This window comes from Chaetodon auriga, chromosome 8 (assembly GCF_051107435.1).
Source record: "Chaetodon auriga isolate fChaAug3 chromosome 8, fChaAug3.hap1, whole genome shotgun sequence".
Lineage (NCBI taxonomy): Eukaryota > Metazoa > Chordata > Actinopteri > Chaetodontiformes > Chaetodontidae > Chaetodon > Chaetodon auriga.
The window spans coordinates 20002828-20022981 of NC_135081.1; the positions used below are offsets into that span (position 1 = coordinate 20002828).

The 20154-nt window shown below is 39.5% G+C and overlaps 2 protein-coding genes across 2 annotated transcripts; both read right to left on the minus strand.

Moving 5' to 3' along the window:
- Window positions 1-85: 85 nt before the first annotated feature.
- On the minus strand, window positions 86-3794 carry seraf (Schwann cell-specific EGF-like repeat autocrine factor). The gene is made up of 5 exons (XM_076738114.1): window positions 3534-3794; window positions 3037-3132; window positions 1936-2040; window positions 731-826; window positions 86-376 (listed from the first exon to the last, which is right to left on the minus strand). Exons 1-5 carry the CDS (start codon window positions 3751-3753, stop codon window positions 264-266), a joined length of 630 nt encoding a protein of 209 aa, XP_076594229.1. The 5' UTR covers window positions 3754-3794; the 3' UTR covers window positions 86-263.
- Window positions 3795-7471: 3677 nt separating this feature from the next.
- Window positions 7472-15544, minus strand: tmem106ba (transmembrane protein 106Ba). The gene is made up of 8 exons (XM_076736436.1): window positions 15332-15544; window positions 12753-12963; window positions 11745-11808; window positions 11430-11589; window positions 10680-10820; window positions 10271-10320; window positions 10131-10184; window positions 7472-9038 (listed from the first exon to the last, which is right to left on the minus strand). The coding sequence occupies exons 2-8, from the start codon at window positions 12949-12951 to the stop codon at window positions 8918-8920; spliced, it is 789 nt and encodes a 262-aa protein (XP_076592551.1). The 5' UTR covers window positions 12952-12963; window positions 15332-15544; the 3' UTR covers window positions 7472-8917.
- Between the last annotated feature and the right edge of the window lie 4610 nt (window positions 15545-20154).

Here is a 20154-nt window from a genome sequence, read left to right on the forward strand (position 1 = left end):
TTTGATATGTTAAGGAGCTTTCATAATCGTGCATTTCACTCTTTTATTCATTTAATGACACACATAACAGTACAGTACACCTCATGTTTATACAGTCAAATGAGAACATTCAACAGGTTCAATGTTTCTTAAAAAAGAATGACATTTCATGTGGTAAAAAAGTGTAAAAACTACCAAAAACCAAAGCTAAAAAAACAATTTGTCCTCATCAGCATAAAGTCCCTTATTGGGCCTTATTAACCTTTGACCCCTGCAGGGTCACACTAGTGGGCCTTTTTCCTCTCCTCGCAGCGGGGGCCGGAGAAAGGGGGTCGACAGCGGCATTTGTTGGGAGAAATACACTTCCCTCCATTCACGCAGGGCTGAGTGCACACAGCTACAGCCGAGACAAAAGAAACAACAACAAAAGCTGTTAATCTTTTTAAAACCTGAGAAACAAGTGAATGGCTGTGAAGAGACTGTAAATCCACCAGAAACCGTGTCTGAGTTTTATCACATCTGGAAAAACGCTGAACTGAAAACTTTCCCCTAGCAGACACATGCATGTGATTTATATCATTCTGCTGTTTGGCAGACTGAGACCTCAGTAAGATGTCAGTTAACGAGGATCCGGTGAACGCACAACCAGACCTGAGCAGAGTTTGAAAGATGAGGAGCGGAAGACAAGACACAAAAGAAACTGTGCTTGTAAAGTGCATTGATGCATATGAGAGTGCTGGTCTTCACTCACCAGTATGGCAGGCACCACCCAGCCACCCCTCCGGGCAGCTGCAGATTCCTGGAGCTACACAGACGCCGCCGTTTTTGCAGCCTTGGGGACAGATCGCTGCACAGGGGATAAACCACAGAGAGACATTCTCAGCATGCCAGGATGCAGATCTGAGCTTCAGATGCAGGTGACGCACATTTACTGGAGGCTGAGCAGCAACACCGTTAGTTTTCAGAAATATGCTTTAATTTCATACAAAGAGATACGTAAGAAGGTCATATCTGTGCACTACGTCTGAATCTACAGCCAGCAGCCAATTAGCTTAGCTTAGCATTAAGGCTGGAAATGTAAAAAACACACAAAATACATATTTCATTTGATTTGTACATTAGAGGAAGTGTTAAGATCGCAAGTTGTGGTTGAACAAGGGCTTATATGCTAGGCTAGCTATTTGCCCTGCTTCCAGTCTTTATGCTAAGCTAACTGGCTGTAGCTTCACATTTACTTCACATTTCCCCAAAGATTCAAAGTATTTCTTTAAAACCATGGACTCTATAAAACCCCAACTTGTCATTTTTACGCTTTAGAGGAGCTGGTGGACAGTTTGTTACCACTGGACAGAGCAGGCTAGCTATTTCCAGTCTGTTTGCTAAGCTATGCTAACTAGCTGCTAGCGTAAATTACAGATGAATGGTTACAATATTCTAATTTGACTTTTTCTTTCTGATGTTAATAGGTGAAGATGGAGCCAACAACTGTTTTTCATTAGCAGGTTAGCTTAAAGGTAAATTCATTGTTGACCCATGAGTCAAACAGCTAAACAACGCTACGTACAGTGTGAATATTTAAGAGCTGCAAGGTTAAACTGCTGATCGCAATCTGCACAAAACACAACAGCCTCTGCACAGCCTTGATTCTTCTGAGGATGAGAAGGAAAGTGTTGCTTAGCTAAACCCAACTGGAGCTGCAATTTACTGCCAAAAATCTCTCAATCATCATTCACAAGCTGTAAATCTAAATGTCATTCAGAACCACTAAGTTAGATGAACTGCTGCAGAGGTGACTGGATGTTCCTTCCTGTCATGACAGCAGCTTGGAACAGAAACAGCATTTTGAGTGTTGCAGTAGGTTCTTGCTGATGAAAAGCTCCAGCTGAGACACTGGCTCCATTTGGTGACTTTGACCTGTGGTGTTAATGGAGTAATTAGATACGGCTATAAACAGACCCTCTTGGCATTTCGAGCCGGTCCAGCTGGAGGGGCAGATGCACTTGGCCACTCCGTTGACGGCGGTGCATTCCCCTCCGTTCCAGCATCCCCCTTCGCACGTCACTGCCAGAAGACAGACACAGATCACAGCCGTCAGCAGTGATAGTTTTACCTGTTCTGTCCTCAAGTGTTGAGTGTTCAGCTGCAATGATTTTAGAATGAGAAACTCCTCAAGGACAAACCCCTCTGTAAAATGTTCTGACAAGACACAAAAAAACTCACATTTTATTTAGCAATTTAACTGTTGAGTCATAATTTAGGTAAATATTATCACCCTATGCTATTGTCTAAATCAGTGATTCTAACATTTTGGCCCCCAGACGCCTTAAAATAATGTGTAGGGCCTATTTGGGACCCCTTGTCAGTCATCACATATGGTTATAGGTCTTTCTTTTTTTTTAGAAGCTTGTTGAGCTTAAATTATGCAGTAATTCTGGTATTAAATGAAGTTGGAAGTTTTTCTCATCCTTATCCTGTTAGTGGTCTTACGACCCCTTGTGGGGGCCCGAACCCACATGCTGGGAAACACTGGTCTAAATGCTGTTCAGAGGAAGTCATTCTATTTTAACTGAATGTTCTGAGGAATGAGACACATTTAAAGATATTTACACTTAAATAATATAACCATCTTTCAAGACCCTGATATATTTCATTTGACTCTTATTGCGTATCATAAAATCCCCAAATTCACTGGAGGGATGTGACTTTTCCTGAGTGGTAGCTTCAGCCCTGCTACTGATAATCCAACCTTCAGGCTCATGACAGCCCATAAAGGTTGAGCCACTTGAGACGTTTTTATGCTTTCTGAACTATTTCTGCAGTTTTGTTTCTGGCAAAAATCAAGCTGCTCTCAGACTGGAGTTTCGGAAGGAATCTGATAAAAGAGGGACGACAGCTGTGTGTTACAAGTTCTACTGTATCACATGGAAGAAGGAAAATATGGGATATATACAGAGACAGATTCGGATAAAATGCATGAAGACAGACACATGACTGTCAACAACTGCAGGACCGACCAGAATAATTCATTTTCAAGTCACTGCAATCAAAGCTGCTTACCTTTGTGACAGTATCTTCCTCCGTATCCAGAAGGACATCTGCATTTTCCAGGGCGAAGACACGCTCCTCCATTCTTACATTTGGGATAACAGTTAGCTGCGTTCACACAAGATTTTGACATTAGTGTTTAAACTTGGATTCAAAGTTTTGTTCATGAAATCAATCACATTTCTAAGTGCTGTTTACGCTTACACAAATCTCTCTGCATTACATTTCTGCATTAAACTGATGTAAGTTACCTTAAACCTGCTCTATAGAGAAAGTGTATACAATGCATTATATGTCTTGCATGCCAAGGTTTTTATTGTACCATCCAAAATTCTCTGTAAGCTAAGATTCTTCTGCAGGAGGAGGAATACATACATTCTCTATTTAACTACTTAGTGTTTAGGGAGACTGAAAGGAACTGAATTCGTACTGTTCAGGTGGAAAACTTAACTCAGCTCTACACTTTGAAAGCATTTAAAAAGGAAATAACAAAAGGTCTTTAACATCACCATACTGGCAGGTCTCTCCCTCATAGCCTTTGGAGCAGAAGCATGTGTTGTTGCGGATGCAGATTCCTGCGTGTTCGCACGGAGGTTCGCACTTCGCTTTGGGATCAAAAACGAACCCGACCGCGACTCCCCGGGGCGCGTCCGAGCGCGCGGAGCACAAGCCGACAAGAACCGCCAAGGAGGCCAAGAGAACCGTTGAAACGAGACCCACGAAACTCATGTTCGGATTTATTTTGAATGTCAGCTGGAGAAAGCAGCAGACAGCCGGTGGACGGAGATGGAGGTGAAAGCCCCTTACGAGCACTGAGACTTCTCCACGTCGCCCCCGCTGTTGCATAAGGCGAAACTACAACCCGATTAGTCCTGGGGAGGCGGACGGGCGGGGCGTGGCGGGGCGGGGAGAATGTCCTGGTGTGGGGGCAGGCTCATTTAGAGGTTCTGGCGGTGCGGTAACTTTTGAAAGTGGCCTCACACGCGGAGAACAAGTTGAAGGTAAACTCGACATAACACATATTAGTCGAAAACGTTTCTCAAAGTTTTCTCAAAGAACTTCTCAAAACAGTTTTCTCGAAGCTCAACGGTAACGGTAGCTGTTAGCTAGCTAACGAGCTACCTAGCTAGCGTTACGTTAACTTAACGTTAAGACGGTACTACCGTAACTTTTTTCGCCTAATACAGAATAGGAGCGTTGGCCAAGCTAACTTGCAAAGTATGTAAAATATACTGCAAAACCAAACCAAAGGGTTAGGTGCATGTTAAACAGCAGTTGAGTAATGTTAGCTAGTTTAAATTATAATCTTGCTAGTATGCTATAGCTTCAAAACATGAAGCAACGTTAGCTAACTTAGCTAGCTAACACCAACAAGCCTCATTATTGGGTCAGTGACTACAAACTCACTGTGTGTGCAGACGAACTTTGGTAAAAGTTACAAAACTTTATTTCAAAGTCTGATGGAAATCCAGACTTTTTTCAACAGAAGACCCAAAAATATGTCAGGCAGAAGGATGGATTGCTGCAGCCATAAAAGACTGAGATGAAGATCTGATATTTAATATACAGCAGTGCTGCAACTAACCATTATTATTATTATCAGCCTTGATTAATCAACTTGTTGTTTGGTCTATAAAATGTTAGAAAAAAGTGAAAAATGTCCAGCAGTGTTTCCCAAAGCCCAAAATGACATCATTGAACAGTGTAAAATAGTGTTTTAAATGTAATTTTTTTTCTATTTTAATTTTTTTATTTCATTCACTTCTATTGTATTGGAATAATTGCAGAAATCTTAGATATCTGAAAGTGTGTTCAAATTAATCCAAAGCTAACTGCTAGATATCACAAGAGGTAAGTGAGAAAATTCACAGTTTTGTAATTTGGTTGAACTGACTTTCAGAGTCGGTTTCGTGGCTGATTGTCAGAAGGTTTTAACCTTTCATCATGTAAACGTGAACAGTCATCATGTTGTTTATCTCCAGATGACATCTGTAGTGAGACTACATCCAGTTGAGGCAGAAAAAAACTTTTGGTGTGAAGTCAACTAGCTTATTTTCAGAAAGCAAGACCTTATCTAAGATGAGTTCATGTCAAACACGTGGAAAAGCCATTTCCTTTTATACCTGGTGAGAGGAAGTGCTTGGCCTATATGAACTGCACAGTGAGGGGAAGGTCTGCTGTAATGGCAATAACACAACCAAATCAAATGTGGCTGTCATCTCTCCTGGGCCTCTGTACAGTGAAACCAAACAGGAAAGTAGCTTTCCATATGATTCAAATTGTTTTTGCTCCAAATATCTGATTTTTGCTATTTTTCCATAAAAAGCCAGTGGCCTTTTTTTGCATGTCAGAATCTACAATGATGCAAAGTTCTGTATACTGTCTACCAGTTTGCATAGCAATCAGATGGACTGTTGGATTATAAAGTCGCCTGTTCTGTTTAAGAAACCATCAGTAAGACATTCAATCATCCCTGCTGCTTGCACATGCAAGTCACTCTGACTAAGCGGCTACAAAATCAAACAGCTCATTTGTGGACTGACCTAAACAGAAGCTGGTTTGTTTAACATTGTCCAGTCTTGGCTGAGAGAAAAAGCTTTGCCGCTTCAGTTTAGATCCAGACAAATGGTGTGAACTTTAGACTGCGTGGTGAAGCTGAACTCGTACAGTATAGTCATAGACTCATTTGACTGTTTTCTTGTGTTTACCTTTTTGCACAGTGATAACACGTGATATATTCATTAATGTAACGTACTTCAACCCCCTATTATTAGCAATGGTTAAGGACAGGCTGGCTTAATTTCTGGTATATAATGCATATATAAATGACATGCTGATATTTTTAAGGCTAATACCGATATTTCAGAATAAAAGAAATGTGTTAATTTTGCATCAGCCCATATTCAGTTTTTATAGACTAAACAAACAAGTTGGGCAATCTGTTAATTTGGAGCTGTCACAGATATGTACTGAAGCAGAACATTTATTTTGTCCTTGATGATTTTTTTGATGATATTTTCCTACTAATATACTGACTGGGATTTGATTTAAAGCCTGTCTCTCATACAGGAAATGAATACACTGCAGTGCATGCTTAGACAAAGGGAAAACCGATGATACTCTCTGGTTGTGTGTGCGTGTGTTATTTATTTATGTTTTGTATTGCCACATGTGTCCCAGTGAAGCTGTGGTCCAAACCACTGACCTGGATCTCTGAGAGGAAGTGAACTGGTGTTTAAATGAATGCAACAGATGTGAACATACCATGATACACTGGAGACTCCTGCTTCTACTGTAGCTCCGGCAAGGAGTACAAGACAGTCTGTACCGAGTAACACATTGACACACAATACAACCAGAAAGATCTATTATTGACAGCAGTGGACAAAAAGGAAAAGAAAATTATTTGGGAAAACAATTAAATGTGAAAGTTTTAATCTGGATACTTTTTATATGTAAAGTTAGACCAATTAAGAGATATTTAGTAATTAAGCTTTATTTAGTAGTTATTTGTTCCTTTCTGGGTATTTGCAGTACGGTACCCTTCATAGCCTCAGGTGATGTTGTACTCACTGCGACCACAAAAGTGGATTGTTGCTTAAAAAAAAACTTGTATGCCCTCTAGTGGTGGGACCTCTCAGCTGGCCCATTCTGTCATTTGACAAGTTTGTCCAGAGCAGCCTATACTGACAATAAATGGCCACATTTTCATTGTATCCATCTTCCCTTTGTGTTTTTACCACTGCACTCTCTCAGTATCACTTGTAAACATTTTGAAATCCAATGATCAGATTGGCACGAAATTTGCAAATCTCATTTGCACTTCCAACACATTTCTGTTTTTGATTTTGTTTTCATGGCATTTATAGCATTTCCTCTTCATTCCATCAATAGATCAGAAAATTAATTGGCAGCAATTTTGACAATTGATTAATTGTTGTTACAAAAATGCCATAAAGTCAATGTCTCAATTATGAATGTGTTTTTGTGGTCTGTCATCATCAACTGAATATCTGTGCTTTGGACTGTTGGTCGGGTGAAATAAGACATTTAAAGATGTTTACTTAGGATTTGGGAGACTTAAGTGATAATGGAAATAATTGTTATTTGCAGCCCTACAATGAACATGCAAATATCAGAAATGGTGATCACATTTTACTACCCTAAAAAAATAATAATAAATAATGTAAACAAAAGTTCGATTTAGATTTGGTGTGATTGAGACTGACCTGTTGGTTCACTTCTAGATCGTTTTTATCACAATAAAAACCATGGCAGTAGTGATGGCACAGATGTCCGATTACTCATAAATGATAAATTATGTAATTAAACAGCAGTGTAATAACAGTTTTGGGGATCTTCAGCAGAGGTGTGTGACACTGTAGTTTAGCAGAACTCCACAGAGACACCCAAGAAATTGGAAAAAAAAACAAAACAAAACTTCAAAATGAGTCATGATTTTATTTTCAGCTTCATGCATGAAAAGCACAGCACTGTGCTAGAGTCAGTAACAGAGAGGTATTCACATCAACACTGTCATCAGATATCAAGAAGGGTTGGATCTGCGTTATGGGATTCTTATGATGACTGTGTAGACATTGTATTAACAGTTGCATTATAGCATTTTATCTGACTTGTGCTATCACAAATAATTTAAATAATTCACGTTTAGGGCATCTTCTGTCAGACACGAGTCATTCAGTACTTCACACTATCTGTTTAAAAATGGAGAATAATGTGAATGTGCAGTGAATGCTTATGGTATTATTCACTTCTGGTAATCATCACCCTATCCAAAATGATACCATGATAAAGGTGACAAAAGGAAGTCAATATTTCAAAACTCAAGAATAACAGTCAACTCATGGGACAAGTTACAGATGCGGAGTGGATTAAAATAGCAAACACATTAATGCGAATGACACCACAGCCCACAAAAATAGGACAACCTCATTAAAGTGAAGAAAGTGCTCCCACACCAGCAATTATTCTTGACATAACATGTTTTGAAGTAAGCCAGAAGGAAGTACATATTTTACATTTCCACTTTTCTGTATCTTATAGCCCTCTGTAATGCTCCCACATTTGCTATGAAACTAAAAATATTATCCCTTTTACAAAGTTATTTTATATCCTGCTATACACTCTGTAACAGTCTTCATAGTAGTCACATTAGCTTTTAAAACACTCAATTGAATGATAGATAAACATAAGAGAAGACTTAAACTACTTCTACTCAAGCTGAAAATAAGGAACTCTGAGCCAAAAAAAAAAAAAAAAAGGCCAAGCTAATACGTCATCTATATTGCACCATACAATATCAAGGATCGCATTTTTATGAAACAAATAGAGAGGCTGTTGTAGGAAGGAATGAAAAGAGTTCAGAAAGAAGAAGAACAGCTCAGTGGTTTTCATGGTGTCAAAAAAAAAAAAAAAAAAATCTTGCAATTGTATTTTTCATTAAAAGTGGTATACAGTATTCGGGAGAAGGAGTAGTTGCAGCATTCCTGTTGCACTCATACAATATTCTTATTAATTTAATTGCTGAGGAGTGTAAACATGATTGGAATGCATATCAATAATGTGAATATTAAAATATATCTGTATGTTTTGTTGGCACCAGGGTGAAATATGACTACAAACCTGGAGGCAAATCCTGCAAAATTCTGGCTGTGGCAGGTAAGATTGTCTGCTTTTACCAGCCAAAGGAACTCTTCTAAACATTGCATTTGACCTGCAAAAGGAATTTAAGAATGGATGAGCCATGTGACTAATTAAGAAAAGTTATGTCCCTGTCCATTATTCTGTTGTCACTGAGCAAAGTTTTCTTTCAGTTATCGCTGTGAGAACCTCAGTCACAGCACCATGTGATGCCTGGGCTCTTCTGCTTGCCTTACTGGTAAACCTGCACATGCCCATGCAAGGAGGTGGTGTTACCCCCACAGTCCACATACTGGTACATCTCCTGGGAGACCTGCTCCGTGTGGCCAAAGTAGGACGTCGTCACTGTCACCCTGAAAAATAGTCACAGAGTCGATCACTGTGCATCAGACAAGGTGAGACGAGCACAGGTGTCGGTCCTGAATCCTACAGTGGTGTGGAAAGTCTGGGTGGGACGAGCGGATGAGAAACTGTCCTTTCTTGAACAGGTCTTGCTTTGAGTTTCAGTGTTATAAGTATTTGTCTGGGGCAGAACTTTTTGGTTGACTTAAGTCTAAATGAGTTGATCCCAAGATGGCAATTTAAAAAAAAAAGCTAAAACTAGTAATTTTTTCACATTAATAATCAATGATCATGACATTTGTAATCTTGGACAGTCTGCAGGCTGGTTAACTACATTATCTTGGTATGTACGTATGTGAGCTCAGTACGGCTAGTTTGAACTAGGAAGGTCTTCGACATATATGACAAGCAAGCATTTTCATTGGTTGATGATTAGTTGTTCAACGAAAATACTTTTGTTTACCCCATTTTCAGCTCTATTTATGTTATAATTGTGCTGTTTTCTGTTTCTTATCCTTCCAAAATGTCTACACACAGAATAAATCACCCTTTTGATGCATTCAGCTATTGTTAAGTGCATCAAACTGAAGCCTGCAACAGACACTCACAATCAGCCTTTAGCGCCTTTTGTTCTAGATATAAAACCAGTGAATTGCAAGAATAGCCTTTATGGCATTAGCTGCTTCTTTTCTTACCCATTTTCACTGGGATCCAGTCTAATGTTACTTGGCTCGAAAGCTGCTATTTGGCTTGGACCACAGAGGATTAAGTATACCGTCTCAAAAAATGTTTGCTTTGCTAAATTTAAATCTGTTTGAATGCCAGTGTTGATGTGTAAATGAGCAAGGCACTCAAAGGTCCATGTATCCCCTGTTGGTCTGAGCAGTACCTCACAGCAGAAGGCTGTGCTGTTTCTGGGCAGCTCTTGAGTATGTGTGGGTGAAACTATGTGAGCGTGGAAGAGAGAGTTGTTGAGATTTATGTTGATGTATGAAAGGATAAAAATCCTGATAAATAAAGATGCAGTATAAAGAGAAATATTTGAAAGTTGGGATGTAAATAAAGAAATGCGTTTCAAACATTACACATAAAGTCATACTTACTGCATCATGACCACTATATTGTGAACTTTAATGGTTGACAAGGTGCAGTAGTCACTGTCAAGACAAAAGAAAGAGATTGATGATTTAAAATGATCCAAGTGTAAACAGAACATTTTTCTGACTTCTAGCAAAATACTTACAACATATAACTCATCTCATCAGCGATGGTGGTGGGAACTGTGTAGTCAATCTGCAATAAACACAGTTTATAAAGAGGGAAACTATTGAACACATTTATGCTAATTACAACAAAAACGAATGCAATTTGGTGCTGTTTTGTCCTAATTGCTGTGTGATCAGTGGCCAGCAGTCCAATAGTGAACAGTGGTAAAAGGTCCCTCATGGTGTGACTGTAGGTGTGACAATGCTATTGTGTAGGAAGTGTAAGTTGCAGTCATAACTTAAGTGCATCCGAATTTCAGTGCATTTTTTCCACTCCATTTTCTGTAACCTATAATGAGTTGATTTTCTTACGAATATGTGACTGCGTAGAGTCCTTTGAGTGTAGCTTTTCTTTGTGTGTGTACAGTGAGGTGTATTTCACCCTACCTGCCGTTCATCCAGCGGTATGATCACTGAGCTGTTGTTGAACTTGGTCTTGCCTATCACTGTCTTGGAGAACTGTACTTGGGCTGTGATGTTGGTCACAGATATGGCATAGTAGTTGTTATTGGTGATGTTCAGAGTGCTCTAGATGGAGGAAGACATAAAGTGTGAGATTCTGGCAATAGAGTGTTGGATGAAAAAGAAATGTCATTACTACCTGCAGTAACTGATTTCTTTTGCCCACCTGAGGGCAGTGGAAACCTGGCAGACATAAGTCCAATATTCACTCTCCTTCTGTTTTTGGTCTCCATCAACCCCTCATGGAAATATGTGGTGTTCAGCTGCTAAATGCTCCACAGCATTCACCAGCTAGTCTGCTGTTTGTTATTTTACCTGTACTGTACAGAGCTTTTTTTAGAGTCTTTTTGAAGTAGAATAGCTGCCGACTGCAGCCAAAACCAGCAGCGATGAGAGCCGAGAGAGGGAACCAAAACACAAGTCATGGGGCAGAAAACGAACACAATGAGCTGACGGACTTCATGAGGTTGCTTAGATAAGAGCTAAGCATAACAACAGAGTTAAGTGATAATTATGTGTGTATAGCAGCACATACATGAAGTCATGCGATCCATTGTTAACATAAAAATATTGATTATAGCTGCTTTAAGGTTTGGTCAGAAAGTTAAATCTGCACACAAGCCAAATAATCAAATTCTCCTGCAGGGTATTATTACAGTTTTAAGTCAATCTTACTGTAATATTGAGATAGACAATCCGTTTGTCCAGGTCATAGGAGACGTAGGCAGACTTCACTCCGACATAGGAGACATCAATAGAGCGAGGGAACAGGAAGAAAACTGCGAGGCCAGACAGCAGCAGGCACAGTGCCACTGATATCGTGACATACAGCTTTCTAGAGGAGAAAAGAAAAGAGAAGTGAGACCCTGAAACCAGCTGATGGCTTCAAAGTCTATCATGCTACTGTGTCTTCATTGGGTTTCATCATGCAGACAGCTTATCATCAGACAGTTCATCTTTAAAAAGAGCACTGACTCCTTGCAGACTTACGTCCTGCTTGGCCTGAGCCTTTGGTCGCTGTATGGAATCAGAGCCACAAGCTGATTCTCTTGGCCTGTTGAGTAATTCAAACAGAAAGTAAAGCTGTGTCATTTTGCTGTTGGATTGAGTAAGGAGTATGCTGTAAGATTTCCACGAAGCAGCACTGTGGTACAACACATCAACTCTCTTGATTTTTCTTGCATGTTATTATATATTTGCGACATCTGTGATCTATGAACTTTGTTGCAGACATAACTTGAACTTGTATTTATATTTGGACTGTTGTAGTGATATATTTGGAAATCTTTGGATCTGAATTATATAAACTTTAGGTTCCTTCTAAGTATATGTGAGCTGAACTTATTTGAATGCTTGAACCTTTAGAAACCTTCAGTCATCTCCATTACAATATGCACAAATTTTTAATATACCAATTGACTTAATTTCAAATGAGGCTGAAAGATATCGGCTCAGACACTGTTAAGCCTTGTGGTTGTCCTTTTAGCCACAATAACAATAGAGGCTTATAAACATTTACAATTCAAACCTGAGATTTCTGACTGTCCAGTCACAATGAATAACACCACAGGATGTTTTTTCTGAACTTGGACTGAATGTTGCTTATTTAATCACGGATATATAATATTATTGAGAAATAGTTTGATTTTAAACTACGTCTTCAGGGGCTTTAAAGGTGAGGGCAGCCATTCAAATCCAATAGAATTTGTCAAATTCAGTGAATGTCTCCTCATGGTCTGCTAGTGCTAGCTGTCCTGTGTGGGAGAAATGGCTGAGAAGCAGCCAAAGAGGAGAGGTCAGAACGGCGTAGGAGGGTTGTAGCTTCTGAAGGAGCACTGGAGGGAGGGGTATCTTTGTTTGGCTGTTGAGTTCAAACATCAACAGTCTTTCTCCAGAATGGCTCACCCCACCTTTAAGAGCATTGCTCTGCATGCAGACGTAAAAATTATAATGATGGTGGTTATTGAGCAATGACTGCCTGTATCTAGAAAATTGTACCTCTTGGGATTCTGCCGGTGCCCTGACACGTTGGGCACGTAACGCTGTCCCGTCCGGTGAACTCCACGTAGGGGAACTGAGACACGTCTCCATTCTTCCCATCCTCCTCTGTTTGACTGTCTCTGTACTCGCCATCAGCCGTTAGCGCGTCCTGACTCTCGTCTTTGTGCTTGGCCAAGTGTGACTGGGACTTGCCCATAGCTGTAGCTGTCTGCACACAACACAAAAGATAGCATGAGGAGAGAGAACTGCCGTACGTAGGTGCAGCAGCATGTGCTGACTAACCACATGCCACAGAGCCGCTTGAATGTGAAATTGGACCGGGACGGATTCCAGCAAACATTTCCCAGGAGAATAAACTTCAGCTGGTCCTCTGTCCACAATGAAAAATCTCTTGTTATACTTCAGACAGAATTCTGCTGGGACTTGAAGTGAGACTAGACTGTGACATTTACTCAGTGTTTTTTTTTTCATTCTCTATACGAGCACCAAGATTTAATTTTGAACATTCTCAAAGATGTTTGCAGTTTTGTCTTAATACTTGTATAATATCCCTCTACAATGATCATAGCACTACTGTAGCTCTTAAAAGACTGGACACCATCACTTTATATTCTGTATGTTTTCTAGAACTGCTGCCGAGTCAGTTAGGCGACTTCTTGGTCATTAAGGCCTTAACTAATGAAAAAATTGATTGTCTTTTTATGAAGAGCGAGCTGTAAGTCATCTGTAAAAGCTAGGATTTGATGATCACATCTCTGGCATCATGATAATATTCATCAATCCTCTTAAGTCTTTAGTAAGTACCGGGATTTAAGAGACCCTTCTGTATACCTATATTCATCTGGAGAGTAACAGCATTATTGGTTAAAAAGAAAAAAAGCCATGCTTATTTGAAATAAGTATGGTTTTAGATATTTTGGTGGCAGATGTCTTAAAAGTCAGCTTATAGCAGCCTCATGTTTTTGTGGTATTTAAATCACTTGTAGTAAAGAAAGAAACCAACTACGTTCACACGATACTGCACATAAGAACAGCTTTGAGGTACTTGTAGTATTTCCATATTATGCTACTTTATACTTTTATTACAGTACATTTCAGAGGCAGTAGTTTTTGTGTGGTATTGCTACTTTTACATATTGAAAATTACTGGTCTGAATTCTTCCAAAACATAATGTACTGTACCATTAATATTTTTAAGTGTGTTTACATGTGCCTACATTCAGGACATAGTGTTTATGTGCACCATGAAAAACCTGGTTATTCATATGCCCATAAACGTGATCATAACAGCATTCAGGTTTGTGATAGGCTACCTGTGTGTCTTGATTTATCTCCATCTCGGTCACTGTGAGATGGCTCAGAAACCTGGATAAGATGATGACATGCTGCAGTAACCCGGTTTCTATCGGAGTACTCCATGTAGTATATCCAGATTTCTCAAAACCAGGTTAAGATCTTATCCAGGTTTCTGAAACATGTGCAGAACATAACCAGGATGCTCGTATGCATGCAAACACACGCAGTTCATCAGTGATGGAAGAAGTATTCAGATAAGTACAAGTTGCAGTACTACTTTGAGAATATACTTTAAGCAAAAGTCCTGCATTGATATTAAGTAATATTACTGAAGCACAAGAATGCACCTATTATCACCAAAATGTACTTAAAGTATCTAAATTTAAAAAATAACAATGCTTCACTATTATACTATTTTATGTTGGATTATTATTACTGATGCATTCATGTGGATTTAGCATTTTACTGCCATAATGGTACAAATAGTTCTGACTTGAACCATTTTATGTACTGTTTAGTTTAATATATTTTATGCACAACATGATGAAGTAATAAATCATGATGCTGCATTGTTTTGTTTTATAAGTTCAACAAACATCATGATTGTTTTGTATGTAAACTAATGCTGTCTGATAAATGTAGTGGAGTAGAAGTATAGAGCAGCAGAGAATGGACGTACCACTACCTCAAACTACTACTTATGTACAGTACTTTTACTGCGTTACTCTCCACCTCTGTTGTAAAGTAGATGTGTCCCTAAATGCCTCCCAGTCGATGTTGGTGAGAGTAATCGGGTCACCCACTGTTCTTAGGCCACAGCTGCTGCTGTTGATCACTGCTAACGGTACACTGTGTGTGCACGGAACTAGGAGACCCACAGCATGAAAATAACGAGATGTCACCGACGGATCGCAGGTTGTCATCAGCTTAGACACCGTCCACGATGTGGGGTTGCGTCCACATAACGTTGTACAGAGAGCAGGGACCAGGCCGCCATACTGCGGTGATGAGCCTCAGCCAAGAACAGAACGTACCGGCCGGAACAAAACTCGTCTAACGCCGTCATTAATGACCAAAGCGACACTTCAGTCTTTACATTACTGTTTAAATATAATCAGTAAAACATTATTTCATGTCGTCGCGTAATTCTGACATTTAATGAACAACTCGCACGAACCAACAGTCGATCTGTAGAACAGTCCGCACCATCATCAGGAACATTAATCACCACTGAAGCTAAGCTAAGCTACACGTTATGTTTGTGTTAGCTAACGTCTTACCTGCTGTGAATTTTACTCTGACTCGTTTGCCATCAGTAGCACCGTCGTTGTTAGTTGTGGTTCGCATACCAGTGAAGAAGAAAGCCGACGGGAACGCCCCCTCCTCTCCTCATTGGACAGACTCCTGCTGGGGGCTAGATCGGCTTCCACCGAGCGGACCAAAACAACACGGTGACACGCACAGACCTCCAGGAACACTACAGGACCATTAGTGACTCAAACTCACATAGGAAACAAAATAAAGTCACTATAAATCCACGGTGATGGCCTATGGTTACTGTAGAAACACCCATGCTCTGATCTGTTAACTAAGTACAACTAACAAATAGTAAATGGAAATTATATTATTTGATTGTTATTACTGATAGATTATCATTTGTGCAGCATTTTAATACCTATTGTAGCCAAGACGGTGAGCCAAATTTTAAATAGTTTTATTTCTCATATTTGTTCTGGAGCCTGTCCACCACTGATTTTTATACAGGTATATGTATTACTGTATTATTATTATTACTGATGTATTATCACTCAATCAGCATTTTGATATTGTAGCTATTGCTATGCAGTCGTGTCTGTTGGGAAATCAGTCAGCCTTAAATAAAAAAGAGATAAAGAGCAATTCAATTAGTTAATGGATTAATTTTTAAAGCAACAAGGATTTTATAAGCATCACAAACAAGACGAACCAGTAGGCCAAGATATTCAGTGTCCTGTTGGAATAGTATGGAGAACAAAATTAGCTGTGTCTCAGACTAAAAGGCATCACAGCCAGCGTTTGGAAACTTTGTCCTGCATGATGTGAACCACACATCATCACAGCATCCTGGATGGAGGATGGCTGCAGTTCCTGGAAAATCTTGTCAGCTGACAGAAACATGTCAAAGAAGTTCCTGGTGAGAGCAAGTTTTGCCACAGCCAACACCGCTGTCTCTGTTCATCAGCTGGAATTCACCACATTATTCCATTAAGCTGCCACTAACCAAGGTACCTCAGTGCAACCTGCATCTCAGAATATTGAAAGTAGATAGCATGAGGTTTGATAATGAATGGAAACAGCCCGGACAGCGTTTAATTTTGCCCTTTTTTGTTGTTGTTTGTATTTGTTTTGCCTTTCATGTCCATATATGTGCAGAGCAGTGTTACGCTTCTCTCATGAATCATTCATCCCAACTGAAATACACAACAATATCTTCAGTTCAAGTGCAGTTCAACATACGGCATCGGTGGCTTTTTCTCATAAGAATATTGGCAATAGTATTTTTATTGGCAGTAGTATTTTTATAGCCGTTTATAGTCATATATACACACAATGTATCATATACGTAGTTGATTTTTTTTTTTGTTTTGGTTTTTTATCCTGTCTACTCTTTATCTTGACACTTCTGTTTCATTTGTCTAACAGCTTAATTTCCCCGATACGGGATCAGTGAAATCTTACCTTACTGTATATACAGGTCATTAAACTTTTTAACCAAAATTATTTGTTAGAATTTGCTCCAGGCAGTTCAACTATACATACTTTAAATAATAAGCTGAACAACTACTGACTCCAAAATTAAAAACCCAACTCCCTAAAACAAAGTTCTTACTAGACCTTTGTTTCACATATGCATGAAACAATTAATTGTTATTGATATTGTCTCTTTAGTTATTGTATTTTAACATGCATTTTAAAAATGTTTTGAAACATCTCTGCTCACTTTAAATCCGGAATCCAAATGTTCCTTCAAGCTGAGTCGTTGTACTTGATAACTGGCTGTGTTTGGATGTACTTTCCATCAGCCAGATGATGGCAGTGTGCTGCCACCTGTGACTGTATGACTCAGCAGCACTGTGGCAGTGAATCCTCTTGTCAACAACAACATGGTCATTAATGCCCGAGAGCAACCATCAAATTATAGCGATAATAGATTTATTTTAATCTATCTAATCTCTCTGATTTCAGAGCAACTACTATGAATAATGCAGAACCTGGACAGATGAGGGAAAACCTCTTTTGGCAAATAGCTAATAAAAATAATAAGCTGTAATACTGTGCTGTGACTGACCTAGGTCAAGGAAATATTTGCACATGTCCATTAGTGTTTGTCTTGAGCACCAGATATGTCGGGTGTAATGATTGAGGACAATACAGATTTTCATTTTTTCCACTTTCCTGTGAGTAACTCCATGACGCCTCTGAGTCATTGTATGCTGCTGTGTGCAGAAACCATCTGGTAGTCACATTAAACGTGCTAAAAATAAATAGCAAATGCTATTTGACACAGGTTGGCTTTAACAATGACCTACTTGGCATCGTCAACAAGTTTGTCATAATGCCAGTGCTAAATGACAGAAATGAGCATCAGCAGTGGCTCTGAATATTCCCTTAAATACGGATTTCCTGCTTTAGAGAAAATATGTTTTTAACGATGTGTATTCACAGTATTTTTAAAGGTTTTATGAACAATCTAAACTGTGCATTCCTTCGAGTTCCACAATAATCAAATGATGATTGTCCACCAAGAAACAACAGTAACTTGAACTTGGAGGACCTGAGTGTGTATCCTCAAAAAGCTTCATAATGCAAATTTGCTGCTGCTGATACAAGAGTTTTATGATCAGAACACTTTCTCTTATATCATTAACTGGGCTGGAAATTACCACCAGCTATGAACCAGTAGGTGGTGGTGGGTTTGTCAACTCACGAGACACTTTGGCAGGAAACCAGCCATTGTTCAGAGCTCCAGTTGCATTTTAAGGAGGCCATCACTGCAGTTTGTTTTCTCTCATCTGAGCCATTGTGGAAAGGTGTTCTGGTTTTGGTAATCTGTCATCCCACCAGTTTAGAGATTTTCACATTTTGATTTCCAGTCTCTAATGTTTAAGCCAAGCATGATAGATTGTACTCCTACTGTCTCTGGTGTTCATTCCAGTTAAGAGCTATTGAAATTGAGCGGCAGCGCAGACTGTGCTTTTCTGCCATTTCATTTTGTTATACTCTGCTTTCCAAGCATGGGTGACTCCTCACTCTCAGGTGCCAATATTCCTCACCTTAAAGCCATAAAACCTTGTGTGATTGTTTCTTGCAGTTAGTTTGCATCACATTCTGACTCCTAACAAGCCACACTGCACTTTGCTGGAGAGCAAACTGAGGCATCATGGTGAGGAGATCTGACACCAGCTCCTGCCAAACAATCTAACCAAAGAGGAAAATGTGCTGTCAACTTACTTGTTATAAACTTAATGCTTGCCAATGGCCAAATGAGTTGCAGGTTTTCTGTTCTCCCTAATCGCAGAATCCTCTCCTGTCACTGGAACTCACAGTACCGATACAGTCATGTAGTACACAGAGAGGGCTAATTCATTTTGAATCCCTGTGAGGCATATGAAAACACCTCAGCACTTGTCTGAGGAAGCAGGTTAAAAGTGGCAGCGCTGGTCCAGTCTGCTGTGTGAGGAAGCTGCCTGTGTGTCCCCGATAAGAGGCAGTGAGTGGTGAGGACACGTCAGCCTACTTCAGGTGTCAGCACTTCAAACCAGAAGCAGGGCTTCAGAGGGAACGTGTACAACTCCATATTGCAGAGGTGAAGTGGAGGATATTCCGAGTTTGTAGTATTTGATGTGTGGTGTCAACTTGTTCTTAACCTAAAAAAAAAAGAAAAAGAAAAATGAATTCTTGGAGTGGTGACTCACTGGATTTCTGCCAGTGTTTTCTTCCTATAGTGTGGCACCATGAAACCATACACTTAATATATAATTGACAAGCCTCTTGTGGTATATTACTACAATTTACAGCATTGCAGTGTAAAGCAGCTTGAGTTGTTAGGCGTGATCGTGCATATGATGGCATAAAATGCCAAGTCTGTTTGATTTAATGGGAACTTACTGAGCACCATTAAGAGGTGTACACCTATCAGTCCCAGTCGTAAGATGTTGGAAGACTCATAAATTGAGCCCTGACAGTGAAAATAAACAGAAATGACTGTGCTCTTAAACACCGTATTAACAACTGCTTAAGTGAATTGCAGTTGCATTGCATAATGAGGGAGCTACTTGTTTGAATGATTTCCTGATCTCATAAAATAAGTCTTAAATAAAATAAATAGCTAAGAATCACTGTGCTGGGCTCAGTTACAGCATATATACCATTCATCCCGGGTGTTTGTCTGGGCTTATATATACAGTGGAATCATCCCAATAATTATCATAATGTGAGATTACTCGACATGAACTCGTGCCCTTTTGAAATGGATTCTCAGTAGGAATGTTATGCACCCAATAGAGCCTGCATAAAAAACTGCAGCATGGAAAAAAAGCATATTGAATAAAATTTAACAGGGATTCATCATGGTCTGGCCCAGCAGTAGAAGGATTTATTTTGCACAGGACTCACCAGACATTTTACGCAGCCGGAAGATGAAGCACGTGTTGAGGAAAGGATAAAAAAAAAATCGGCCATGCGACTGAACATGATGTTTGGTTCTGCTAAATATGTGGAACAAATTGAATCCCCAATTTGCAAATGGGTGATGTTGCCTGTTCAGTGAATGAAATTAGCAGAAATTGTGATAACGATGGTTCCAATTTTTGAGTTTTGAGGAATTTGACAGCTTACTACATTTCAAGATGGCATCAAATACAAGCACATTGACTGCTCGCACAGAAGGAAATGGTTTCAGGGCTAATTTAAAAACTTGAAAGTACATTTTTTTCTGAGAGCACATTTAAACAGACTTCTGCTGCAGCACAGCACTGTTGATGCTTTCACTTTTGTTGTTTTGCAATTATGCCTCATCAGATGGAAGAGCTTGAACAACTTTTTCTTATCAAAACAAGAGCAT